Genomic DNA, 13162 nt, shown 5'->3' with positions numbered 1-13162 from the left:
ACAGTTCCAATAATTAACACATTGCATGCTCTCTTCCTAGTGGTTATTTGCTGTACAAGATGCAGACATGATATCCTATTTACAAGCACTATTACAACAAATCCCTCTATTCCTTAAGAGAATGTAACTATATATCTATCCTAACCATTTTGAATACACGGATACAAAATGGACATTCATCTTTTTCTCTTTTTTTTTGTTTAGTTCTGTCATTTGAATATTATAGGTGTGTTAACTCAGCAAAATATTCTAAAAGAGTCCAGTAGCCCATAATAGCATTGGGTCTTCTTCTTGGCTGGCAGTGTCAGAAATTGTTGACCTGAGTCCCCTACAGCTCAATATAACAGCATGGATTTACTTCTTATACTTCATTTTTATACTTTTCTGCTGGTTGGTTAAGACCAAGATAAAGCAAGATCTATGCAACAAGAGTTGTAGCGATAAACTGGTCACTGTAATAGATCACTAGATTATTTTCTGTACATCTAGGCAGCTCTTGGTCACTGATAGCTAAATAGTGATGACAACATATTGATATTTAGAGTGATTGCAGATATATTGAAAGCTATTCTCAAAAGACAAAACATGGCTTTAGCAAATTTCATAAAACATCTCAGCAACCTGTTAACTACATAAATGGCAAGTATTCAACACTAAAAATGTTAGCACTTAAATTGTTTTACTCCAAAAAATTTGCAGCATTAAATAAATGTTAATAATAAAAATATTTCACATATTAAATGAAGAAGTTCCTTGAAAGTGGATTTGTATAACATGAAACACTTAACTATTTTATCCAAAAATAAATATAAGCAAGCATACAGAAGCCAGGGGAAACACATGATTCTGAACTTTCAGATATCAATCCAAGGTGATTTGTTATGGTGAATACAGTGGTACCTCACTTATTGCAGAGATTACATTCCTGACACCCCTTGATAATGAAAATCAGCAAAGTAGTGATGTTATATAATATACTATAAATTCTCACACTCTTATAAAACTTTCCCACACTTTTAAAAACACTTCTAATGTTCTTAACCATTTTCTAAACTTGCAAACCTATATAATTTTAACAATATACATATACTGTATGGTACATCAAAAACCTGCAATATAGCAAAACATCCATGATAAATAATTTAGATTAATATTTTTGAAAACCTGTGAAACAGTGAGTCTGAAAGTTGAACTGAAAAATAGCAAGGGACTACTATAAATGTTATTTTTAGAGATAGACACTGCCAGAAAGATATATTTCTTTTAAGGAATTTTCCAGATTTCCAGTAGATCTGAGGCAGCTGGTGAAAAACACGACATAACTTCATGGAATATACTATGATTATCTTACCAGGTTTGTTTAACTGAAGAGGAGCAATGCCGGGTGTGCTTCTTGATAGCAGAAACAGCAAAAGCATTTGGCATCAGTATAATCCAGATGAATGTGAAGAAGATCACCTGGAGAGCCAAGACCATCTCTTCCAGATACTGCTGTTGTGATTTCTTCTTCATGTGTCTTTTAAAAAATAAATAGCATGCAAGAAAGCTATTAAGGAGAAAACAACATGACCTTCAATGTTGTCTCTTGTTTTAGCAGATGAAATAGATTCCCATTACTTACTAGCATGTATTTATCTTCAGCAATTTAAGCAAAAGAAAGCAGAGTATTTCATTTTCAATTTTCATTCTTTAGTCCCTCTTACCAGGGAAAGTTCTTAGCTTGATGCTTGATCTCCTACTCAATAAACTCTCAGCTGCAGACTCTGGCAGGCAAAGAAGTGAGGCTAGTCATTAATCCTCCCAATCCAATGCAATATCATTTAAATACATTTAATGCTTGTGTAAATTAATATGCTTAATGAGGAAAAGATGATTAATTTAATCTTAATTATAGATTTGAAAGTCTTATCCTTTATCATAATGGCTTCTTTTAATCTTAAAAGGAATCTTCCTTGGAAAAGCATACGGAGTACTGTAGATCAAATTAAATTATTTTTATTTTAATTTATTCTCATTTTTAAGAGAATACAAAATGAGAATAAAAAGAAAAAATTATAAGTGGTAAAGAATTTCACTAAACACAACATGAATTTAAAAGTGTTGCATTACATAGTGTTGTGCTCAAAGTAGTTGTTCAGATTGCCAGTTATATGCATGAAACTTTGGAAAAACAAATAATAAAATTTATAAGAAGTTAAGAAGAGAAAAAAGAAATAAAAAAGAAGAAAAAAATTGTAAGCATTAAGTTCTCCTTTTGACAGACCAGCAGAAATCCACAACACAATTATCTAAATCATCCTGTTTATGTATACAGATATATCTTCCCCCCATTCCCTCTCCTGTCCTCATCTCATTAATTCATTCCTTTTGAACAGGTTCATCCCGTTTCTCCAATATCTGTTGTATACTTCAGATTTTATTTACTCTTTCAGGTTCTTACACTAAAGAGACAACATGATGTTTGCATACGTGGGTCTAATTTTATATCACTTGAGTATGTTCTCCATCCATTTACCTATGAAAACCTCAAATTTCTGCTTTTTAATAGATGAGTAATACTCAATGGTGTGAAAATACATCATTTTCCTCAGTTGATGGGCATTATGATTGTTTCTAATATTTAGCTCTGACAAATTGTGCTGCTATAAAAATGGGTGCACATATATCACTGTGTTATGCTGTTTTCAGTTCTGCAAAAAAGACAGAAGAGGGGGATAGCTGGGTTGAATTGGACCTCAAATTCTATCTTTTAGAGGAATCCCCACACTAATTTCCACAGTGGTTTTACCAGTCTGAGCTTGAACCAACCAAGGGGAAGTGTACACTTTCCTCCACAACCCTTCCAGCGTTTGCTATTGATTGATTTCTTCATGGTAGCCATTTTTTCTGGGGTGAAATGGAAGTTTAGTGTTGTAACAATTTGTGTCTCTTGAATTATCAATGTTGTTGAACATTTTTTCATGTATTTACTTACAATTTGTATTTCTTCATTTGTGAAGTGTATATCCATCTCAGTTACCCATTTTTGACTTGAGTCTTTGAGGTTTGGAAACCAGACATTTATAAAACTTTTATGTGTTCTAGTGGAAGTTCTTTGTCAGAGCGACAGTAAGATATATTTTTCCCAATTCATGCATTTTCTTTTTAATCTTTTGGTGGCTTGTGTGGTGTGCAGAAACTTTTCAAAGTTTAGATCTCCATTGCTAATTATTTGAAACCTTTCCTGTGCAGTTTAGTTTTTGTTCATGAACTCTCTACATACCCCTATGTCTTTAAGATTTCTACCTACATTTTCCTCCAGAAGAATTAGTGTTTTGGTTTGAATATTTAAAAATTTGATCCATTTTGACTGTAGCTTTTGCATGAGTCTAATTTTATCCTTCAGCATGTGGAAAGTCAATTTTTTCCAGAATTTCTTAAAGAAAAAGTTTTTCTTCCAGGGCATGTTTGACTCCTTCATCAGAGATAAGGTGACTGAGTGTGTTTCTAGCTGTATCTGAGTCTTCTAAACTGTTCCATTTATCCACAGATCTATTTTTCCCAATACCATATTCATTAGATCATGATAGCTTTATAATATGATTTCAGTCAAGAATTGTGATGCCTCCTGCCTTTTCTTTACTGTGCAGGAATGAATTTTCTGGGGCTGGGGAAATAGCTCAGTAGAATAAGGGCTTCCCTGGCAAGTGTAAGAGCCTAGTTTTCTATGGGCCCAGAAGAATTTTTGGAATAGTTTTTGTAGATTGTTGAGGTACACTAAAGGTATTTTACCCAGGATTATAATAAACATGTAGGGGCCGGAGAGATGGCTCAGTAGAATAAGTGCTTCTCTGGCAAGCACAAGGGTCTGAGTTCAAGCCCCAGTTCTGAAAAAAAAAAACTGTTTACAATGAATATGTATAACAATTTGGGAGTATGGCCATTTTCACAGTGGTGTTTTTTCCTATCCAGGAGCAAGGAATATCTTTCCATTTTCTGAAATCATCTTCAATCTCTTTTTTTTCAGAGTATTATAATTTTCAATGTATAAATATTTTATATCCTTTTTGAGATTGATTCATATGGATTTCATTTTGGGGGTTGTTATTTGAAAGTCTTGGTTTCCTTAATTTCTCTCTCAGTGCATTTGTTGTTTATGTACAGAAACGCTATTGATTTTTGAATGTTGCCTTTGTATCCTGCTATGCCACTCAATTTAGTTATCAAATCTACAAGTGTCTTAATGGAGGTTTTGGGGTCTCCATGTAGAATATCATTGCAACTGCAAAGAGTTATAATTTCACTTCTTCCTTTCCTGTAATTATTCATTTTACGTCTTTCTCTTGTCTAATTACTCTGGTTAATTTTTCCAGAAATATATTGAATAGGAATGTTGACAGAGGACCTCCTTGTCTCATTTATGATTTTAAATTGAGAGCTTTTCACTTTAAAATCAGGAACAAAGGGGCCAGGGAGATGGCTCAGTAGAATAAGCACTTCCCTGGCAAGTGCAAGGGCCTGAGTTCAAACCCCAGTTCCACCAAAATAAATAAACAAATAAATATAAAAATAAAAAATAAAATCATGAACAAACAAGGAAGTTCACTATTTCTACTCCTCTTCAATATAGTTCTAGAAACATTAGCCACAGCAATTAGACAAGAGAGTAAAATAAAAGGAATAAGGATTGGAAAAGAAGAAATGAAATTCTCATTATTTAAAGATGACATGATGTCTACATAGAGGACCCCAAAAAGGCCAACAGTAGTCTTGTAGATGTAATCACCAAATTCAGCAATGTAGCATGACACAAAGTCAACAACCAAAAATTAGTAGCATTTTTGTACAGAAATAATGAAGGCACTGAGAAATTAGGGAAACTACACATTTCACAATAACATTCAAAAACTGAAATACTTAGGAATCAATCTCACAAAGGAAGTAAAACATGCATACAGTGAAAATTGCTGTACTTAAGGAAAGAAATCGAAGATGATTTGGTAAAATGGAAAGCTATTACATGCTCCTGGATAGGAAGAATCAACATTGTGAAAATGACCATACTCCCAAAAGTGTTTTATAGATTCAAAGCAATCCCAATTAAAATAACATCAGTATACCTCATAGAGCTAGAGAAAAATGTTTTCAAATTCATTTGAAACCAGAAGTGGCCTAGAATGTCGAAAGCAATTCTGGAAAACAAAGGAAAGGCAGGAGGTATCACAGTCCCAAACCTGAAATTGTACTATAAAGCTACTGTGATAAAAATCAACATAATACTGGCATAGAGACAGACATGAAGATCAATGGAACAAAGATTTACTAAAGATATACTCTTTAGTAAATGATGCTAGATAAACTGGTTTTCCTCATGCTGAAGGCTAAAAGTAAGTGCATGGTTATCCCCATGCACAAACTCAATAAAAAAGGGCATCAGAGATGAATGTATAATTTTCAGATCTAGAAATACAAATGACAAGTAAATACATGAAAATTGTTCAACATTATTTGTTATCACTTTGCAGATATGCACATTAAAACTACATTCTATTCCATTTCACCCAGACAGGATGGCTAACATCATAGATTCATCCAATAAGAAAGATTGGGCTGGGGGTTGTGGGGAAAAAGAAATTCTTGTCCACTGTTGGTGGGAGTGCAGGCTGATACAAGCATGATGGAAATCAGTATGAAGATTTCTTAAAAAGCTCAGATTGGAAGTCCCATTCAAGGCAGCTATTCCCCTTCTGGGTATTTTTCCATAAGAATTGAAAATATCACACCACTGTGACATATGTGCACTCATGTCTATAGCAGCACAATTTGTCATAGCTAAATCCTGGAAATAACCAGATGCCCATCAACTGAAGAATGGTTAAAAATATTGTGGTATTTTTACACAATGCAGTATTATTCAGCTATAAAACAGGATACATTTCAATCTGTTGTAAATTAATGCAACTAGAGACCATAATGTTAAGTGAAATATATCAGACTCATAAGTGCAAATATTGTATTGTCTCCTTGGTGTGATAATTTGGAAGAGGTTTGGGGTTTTTCATTTTAAATTTTTTTTTGGAGAACCAGGGATTGAACTCAGACCCTTGTGCTTGCAAGGACTTGGAAGAGAAAAGAAAAACTGAAGGGTACAATAGATACTGAGAAAAAGGAATGAATTACTGAGTTGAGGAGAAGGAAAGGAGAGGGAGTGGAAGAAAGAAAAACTATGTATGTAAACAGAGTAATTTGGACAACTGTCCTGTGGATTTCTGCTGGTCTATGTAAAGGAGCAGATAAGGCTGAATTTGTTTTGTCTCCTTTTTTCGATAGCTTCTCTTTTTCTCCTCTTTTGTTTTTGTGGTTGGATCAGCCCACCCTGAGGGTGGGACTGGTGTGGCATGTGGCACTGGGAATCGAACTGTGGTCCCTAAGCATGATTAAACTTGCCTATGCAGACACTTTAGACTGCTAAACTATCTCGCCAGCCCATCCTTTCTTTCTTCTTAATTTCTCATACATTTCTTTCCTTTTTCTTTCATCTTCCAATTTAGCATGAATATTTCTGGTAATATGAATAACTGGTTGGAAGATAATATGAATTACAACAAATACTGTGAGATTCATATTATTTATTAAGTGAAATTCTGTATCACTTATAATTTTCCTATTTTAATACTAGTTTATACTCTTTTTATAAAATAACAAATAAAGTGAAGGCTTTCAATTTTTGTCCATTAATCATGATTTTGGTTGCTGGTTACTCACAGATGGTTTTTATCAGTTTGAGGTAAAGACTTTCTGTTCTGATTTTCCATAGGATTTTTATAATGAATATTTGTTGGACTTTTTATTTTGATGTTGAATATTCAATGTTTCATTTTTTTAGTTATATTGAGAAACAAATAACAATAAGATAGTTTCAAAACCGATTACTAGCACAGTTTCAATAATTAATACATTGCATATTGTTGTCTTAATGGTTATTCATTGTAAAAGTTGCAGACATGTTATCCTGCTCACAAACACAATTAGAACAAATCTCTCTATTCAGTGATCTAAACCATACAGCTGTGTATCTATCTTAACTATTTTGAACATACAGATGCAAAATGGCTGTTCATTTGTATCTCCTTTTTTGTTTAGTTTTGTCAGAGAAGGGCATTGCTTTGTCATTTAAATATTGTAGGTGCCTGAATTCAGCAAAATTTTCCAATATAGTCCAGTAGTGGTTATGGGGCAACAGAGGAAAGTGATCAATGATGTAGAGTGTGCCTAAGGAGAGTCACATAGAGAGAAAACATTCTCTCAGGCTCTCACAGAGAGCAAATTGGTCAAGCAATGGCCATGATTTATCCACATGGCTCACACTCACAAAGGATCTACAAACTGCAGTACAGGGTTTCAGGATAAATCCTGAGGGGATTTGGCTGGCCTTATCAGATACAAAAGTTACATTACTTTTTATATAGGTCTTGCTTTATCTTGGTCTTAACCACCCAGCAGAAAAGTATACAAAAATGAAGTATAAAAAGTAAAGCCATATTGATATGCTGAGCTGTAAAAGGCTCAAGTCAAAAACTTCTTTTCTCTCTCTGTCTCTCTCTCTCTCTCTCTCTCTCTGTCTCTGTCTCTCTGTCTCTCTCTGTCTCTGTTTCTCTCTCTGTCTCTGTTTCTCTCTCTCTCTGTTTCTCTCTCTCTCTGTGTTTCTCTCTGTGTTTCTCTCTCTCTCTCTCTCTCTCTCTCTCTCTCTCTCTCTCTCTCTCTCTCTCTCTCTTTGGAGAACCAGGGATTGAAGTCAGGTCCTTGCATTTGCCAGGCAAGTGTTTGTTCCACTGAGCCATTCCCCTGGCCAATTTAACAACTTTCATTGCCAGTCTTATGGAAAACCCACTACTATTATGGATTACTGGACTTTTCATACATCATTTTCATACTTTTCTGCTGGATAGTTAAAACCAAGATAAAGCAACACATATATTTAAAAAAATATATTTTCTGTATCTGACAAGGTCAGTCAAATACCCTCAGGATTTACCCTGAAACCCTGCACCACAGTTTGTAGATCCTTTGTGAGTTTCAGCCATGTGGATGATTCACAGCCATTGCTTGACCAATTTGTTCTCTGTGAAGGACTGAGAGAATGTTTTATCTCCATATGACTCTCCTTAGACACACTCTACATCATTGATCACATTCCTATGTGGCCCATAATCTCCTTGATCAGAAAATTTGGGACAACACTGAGTCACATGATGCTACGTTACAGATTTTCTTATGTCCTGAGTCCTCACTGACTTTGAAAGGTTAGGGCCAAAGTGTTGGCTTTCCTTGCAGCCCTTCTACTTACTAATTTTTGGTCTGCAAACTTAAGTTGTTAGACCTCCAGAAAAGAAGCTTAATGATGTTATTACCCTATTACATAGGCAGTTGAGCTTTATGTCACTATCTTTCTGAATATCAAACATCTTAGGCATGACCTGGAACAAGTATTTTACATCAAGTAGTGATATGTTAAATTTTAAATACCTACAGAATGTGAAGAAAAGAGTATTAAGAAAACAGGAATAAACAATTACATATTTTCTAAAGAGAAATTTATTTTTTTTCAATTTGGAAGCAGATACTTTATTAACTGACCAAATCGTAAAAACAACTTAGTAGATATCTTAGTTCATCCTTCTAATAAGCCTGTTGATCTGGTCTTCTCTATTTCCTGCATCTCCACCTTCCACAAAATGGGTGGTCTTTTTCTTCATTCCACCTCGAGGAGATGATAACTTGAATGGCCACAGGAAATTATTTGCCTCTTTGAAGCGTTTTCCAAAAGTATAGATCTCATGAATCAGATCCTCCATGCAGATGATTCCATATTTACCAAGAGATCAAGTAATCAATGAATTATCTGTCAAGGCAATTCACTTCTTATTGATTTTACCATAGCCACGCTTGTATATTAGTTCATTCACTGACTTCAGGTTTGGGAATCCCCATGCAATGTATGGCTCCACAGTTCTCAGCATGTTAACTGAAGCCTTGTTGAGATTAAGGAAGGTACCATTGAAGATTTGGCGAAGGCGAAGAAGCTGCAACACCTTGTGGACCTTTGGGCTCACACCATTGATACCCCTGATCCGGATGACAAATGCCAGTTTGGGCTCTGCAGGGACATAGAAGTTGCCAGCTTTTCTCGCCATCCTAGCCATTTGGATCTCAGTTCTGTACATCTGTCTGTACTCCTTATGATAGTGCCTGGCTTTTTCATAGATGAGCTTCCTCCTTGCTTTCTGAAGCATCTTTTGGGCAAACTTCTTTCTCAGGCGCTTTATCTTTAGCTCTGCGAAATGTTTTCACTTTTTCATAAGGGTTTCTGGCACAGCAGGAACCTTCTTTTTCTTCTCTTCTGTAACCTCCATGGTTCCAGCCAGAAAGAGCTCTAAAGAGAAATTTAGAAATGCAACAATAAACAGCATTGTAGCAGGACAGTCCTGTCACATTTTTTCTTGTCTCTTGTTTTCATTTACTATCCTTTTTAAAAAACAAAACTTTACATGAGAAACAGTATGGTAGCAATTGGTATGACATGACAAGCTGTATGTATTTAGAAGACCAGAATGACAGACATTCCAAACATAACCCTAATATTACACATTGCTATCTTGAGTGTGGTTGCTTAGTTCACATAATATGTCATCATATATAGTTATTCAGGGTGAGAATCCTACTAATTAACTGCTAGTTTCAAAAACATGCTGAAGATTCTCAGGATCATTTCCTTAACCATCTTGTGCATATCAATGTATGTTTTTGCCCCTCTCATGTTTCCTAGATTTTCTCCTTGACCTCTCTTCATTGTTTAATCCTTAAGTTCTTATTTTCCTTTTAATTGTGTTATACTTTTCTATCTTTATTTCTTCTTTTAAGTTCTTACACTATGGAGACTGTATGATATTTACCCTATTGGATCTGGTTTATGTCACTTACGAGTTTTTCTTCAATTGGCATCCACTTAAATAAAAAGGCTTTCAGTTAATACTCAATCATATAAAAATACCACATTGTTTTCATCCATTTCTTAGGTGATGGGCATCTTGGTTGTTTATCAGATTTGGCTATCACAAAATTTGCTGCTGTAAACATAGGTGTACATATATCACTATGATATGACATTTTCTGTTCCTCTGGAAAAATTCCCAGTAGGACAATAGTTGGTTTGAATGGGATTTCCAGTTCTAGTTTTTTAAGGAGTCTCCACACTGATTTCCATAATGGTTGCTGCAGTCTACATTCCCACCAGCAGTGGAAAAGGCTTCCTTTTTCCCCACAGCTTCTGCAATATTTGTTATTGGTTGATTTCTTTAAGATGGCCATTTTTTGTGGGATGAGATTGTATCTCCATTGTGTATTAATTTGCATTTCCTTGATGGTTAGTGATGTGGAGCATTTTTGATATATTTATTCGCTTCTATAATTTCATCCTCTGAGAAATGTGTGTTCAACTGGGATGCCCATTTGTGGATTGGGTCTTTAAATTTTGGGGCCCTAATGTTTTTTAGTTCTTTATAAATTTTAGAGAGCAGAACTTTGTCTGAGTGCTTACTAGTTAAGATTTTTCCAAATTTATAGGTTGTGTTTTCACTTTGTTGGTATTTTCTTTTGACATGCAAAAACTTCTCAATAAGAGGAGGCCTCAGTTGTTATTCTTTCAACTATTATCCATGGGATTTAATTTTTGTTCACAAACTGTTTGAGTACTCTTATGTCTTCAAGAGTTCTTCCTACTTTGTCTTCCAGGAGATTTAGTGTTTCTGTTTTGATGTTTAGACTTTAATCCATTTTGACTTTAGCTTAGTGCATGGTGATAGACCTGGGTCAAGTTTTAGTTTTCAGCCTGTTGAGAGCCAGTTTTCCAGCACCATTTGTTAAAGATGCTGTCTTTTTTTGGACTCTTTAAAAAGTAGTTTCTGCTTGTTTAGATGATCACATGACTTTTGTCTTTGGCACTGTTGACTTGGTGAATTACATTTATGAATTTGTCTATGTTGAACCACCCTTGCATTCCTGGGGTGAATTGAACTTGGTTGTGATGTATAACATTCTTGATGATTTATTGAGCTCTCCTTGCTAGTTCTTAATTGAGGAATTTTTGGATCTATGTTCATAATGGTCATTGGCCTGTAGTTCTCCTTTTTAGTTGAGTATTTCTCTGGCTTTGGCATCAGAACAATACTTGCCTTCAGAGGAGTTGGCATTAAATGTTTAAATTTTATCTAAATTTCTTATATAGTCAGCTGGGAATAATCTATCAGGACCTGGACTTTTATTTTTGGTGAGTTTTTTTTTAAATTACATTTTCTAGTTCATTCACTGATTCTGTGTTATTCAGTAATTTTAAAAAATTGTTACAGTAAATTGCTATTTAGCTCAGATGTGTAGTGATCCTCCTTTTTCAGCTTCCCCAGTGATGGGGTTACAGGTATGTGCCAGCACATCTTGTTTCAGTGGCTGACATGCCATGTCCAGGGTTCTGGGGACACCATGGCCTGTGGTACCAGGAATTGAATTCTGGTCCTTTTGCTTGCCAGGCAGGTGCTTAGACTGCTGAGCTATCTTCATAACCCTATTCAGAATTTTTGTATCTTCTTGATTTAACTTTGGTAGTTTGTAAGTGTCTAGGAATCTGTCCATTTCCTTTGTGTTTTCTATCCTGTTATAGTAAAGCTTTTGGGAATAGGTATTGATTATCTCCTTAATTTCTATAGGTTTTGTAGTGATTTTACCCTTTGCATTCCTTATTGCATTAATTTGAGGGTTTTTTTTTCCTTTTTTGAAAAATTTGGGTAAGAATTTATCAATTTTGTTTCTTTCTTTCAAAGAACCAACTCTATGATTCATTTGTTCATTTTTGTTTGTTTTTGTGTGTGATTTTGTCTCCATTTCATTAATACCTGCTGTGATCTTTATACTTTTCTGCATTCTTTGGGCTTTGGGCTTGACTGGCTTGTATTTATTCTAGAAGCTTGAGGTGCAGAATTTTTTGGAGGGGGAATTATTCTATTTTCTTCATGTAAGAATTTACTGCTATAAATTTTCCTCGTAAGATAGCTTTCATTGCATCGCACAGTTCTGGTAAGTTAACAGCATTTTCATTTGACTGTAAATATTGTTAATTTCTTTTCTTTTTCTCCATAATTTTATTGATAAACAAATATCAAGGAGACAGTTTCAAATCAAATTGGTAGGAGGGTGTTATTTAGTTTCTATGTGTTTATGGTGGTTTTTTTAATTTTATGTATTTAGTACAAGGTCTCACTATGTGGCTCAGACTTCTTGTGATCCTCCTGTTTTAGCCTCCTCAAAGGTGGGATTATAGGCATGTGCTACCACCCCTAGTCTGGGCTGGCTAGATGCGCTTAGGGCTGGGCTGGCATGGCATGCAGTACAGGTGATTGGATCAAAGTCCTTGATTCTGAGCTATCTCTCTGGCCCTGTTTATGGAATTTTTGCTCTTTTTGTCAGTAATTTCCAGTTTCATTACACTACGGTGAGATTATATGCATCTGACAATTTCAACTTCTTTGCATTTATTTAAGCTCACTCTGTGTGCTAGTATATAGTCTATTTTGGACAGTGCCCCATGTTCAGCTGAGAAGAATATTTATTCTAATTCTGTTGGGTGGAATACTCTGTAAATGTCTACTAAATCCATTGCGTCATTGTTTGGATTAGTTCTGTTATTTGTTTGCTGATTTTTTGTGTAGTTGATCTATCTCTTTGTATTAATGTCTTGTTAAAGTCCCCCAATGCAATGTTGTTATTGCTCACTATTTTCATGTCTGTTAAATTTTTTCTTATATTGCTCCTATGTTGGGTGGATATATATATATATATATATGTTATCTCTTCATCATTCAGTTTTCCATTAACAAGTATGTAATGACCTTTATTTCTTTCAGTCACTTTTGGTTTGAAGTTGACATTGTCAGCAAGCAAAATAGCTACCCCTGCTTTTTTCTGGTTTTCTGTAACATGGAATTGACATTATAATGTTTTCTATCCTTTGAATTTCAGCCTATTAATTTCTTCTTGAATTAAAGCCATTTACACTGATAGTTATAGCTGAAATGTATTTGCTTTTTTTGTCATGTTATTTTCATACTGTGGGATTCCTAATTTCTCCTCTGCT

At 34.7% G+C, this 13162-nt stretch overlaps 1 protein-coding gene and 1 pseudogene across 1 annotated transcript in view; both read right to left on the bottom strand.

The window, feature by feature from the left end:
• Gabrr3 (gamma-aminobutyric acid type A receptor rho3 subunit) overlaps positions 1-1476 on the bottom strand; it is a 105020-nt gene extending 103544 nt beyond the window's left edge. Inside the window, exon 1 of the mRNA XM_004645721.1 lies at positions 1352-1476. Coding sequence (XP_004645778.1) covers positions 1352-1476 — 125 coding nt within the window. The remainder of the gene's footprint in view (positions 1-1351) is intronic.
• A 7169-nt stretch (positions 1477-8645) lies between these two features.
• Positions 8646-9392, bottom strand: LOC105740932 (annotated as a pseudogene).
• Between the last annotated feature and the right edge of the window lie 3770 nt (positions 9393-13162).

Source organism: Octodon degus, unplaced genomic scaffold, assembly GCF_000260255.1.
Source record: "Octodon degus isolate 3935 unplaced genomic scaffold, OctDeg1.0 scaffold00237, whole genome shotgun sequence".
NCBI classification, from domain to species: domain Eukaryota; kingdom Metazoa; phylum Chordata; class Mammalia; order Rodentia; family Octodontidae; genus Octodon; species Octodon degus.
The sequence above is the reverse complement of the archived record's forward strand: the minus strand, read 5'-3'. Positions and strand labels throughout refer to the sequence as shown.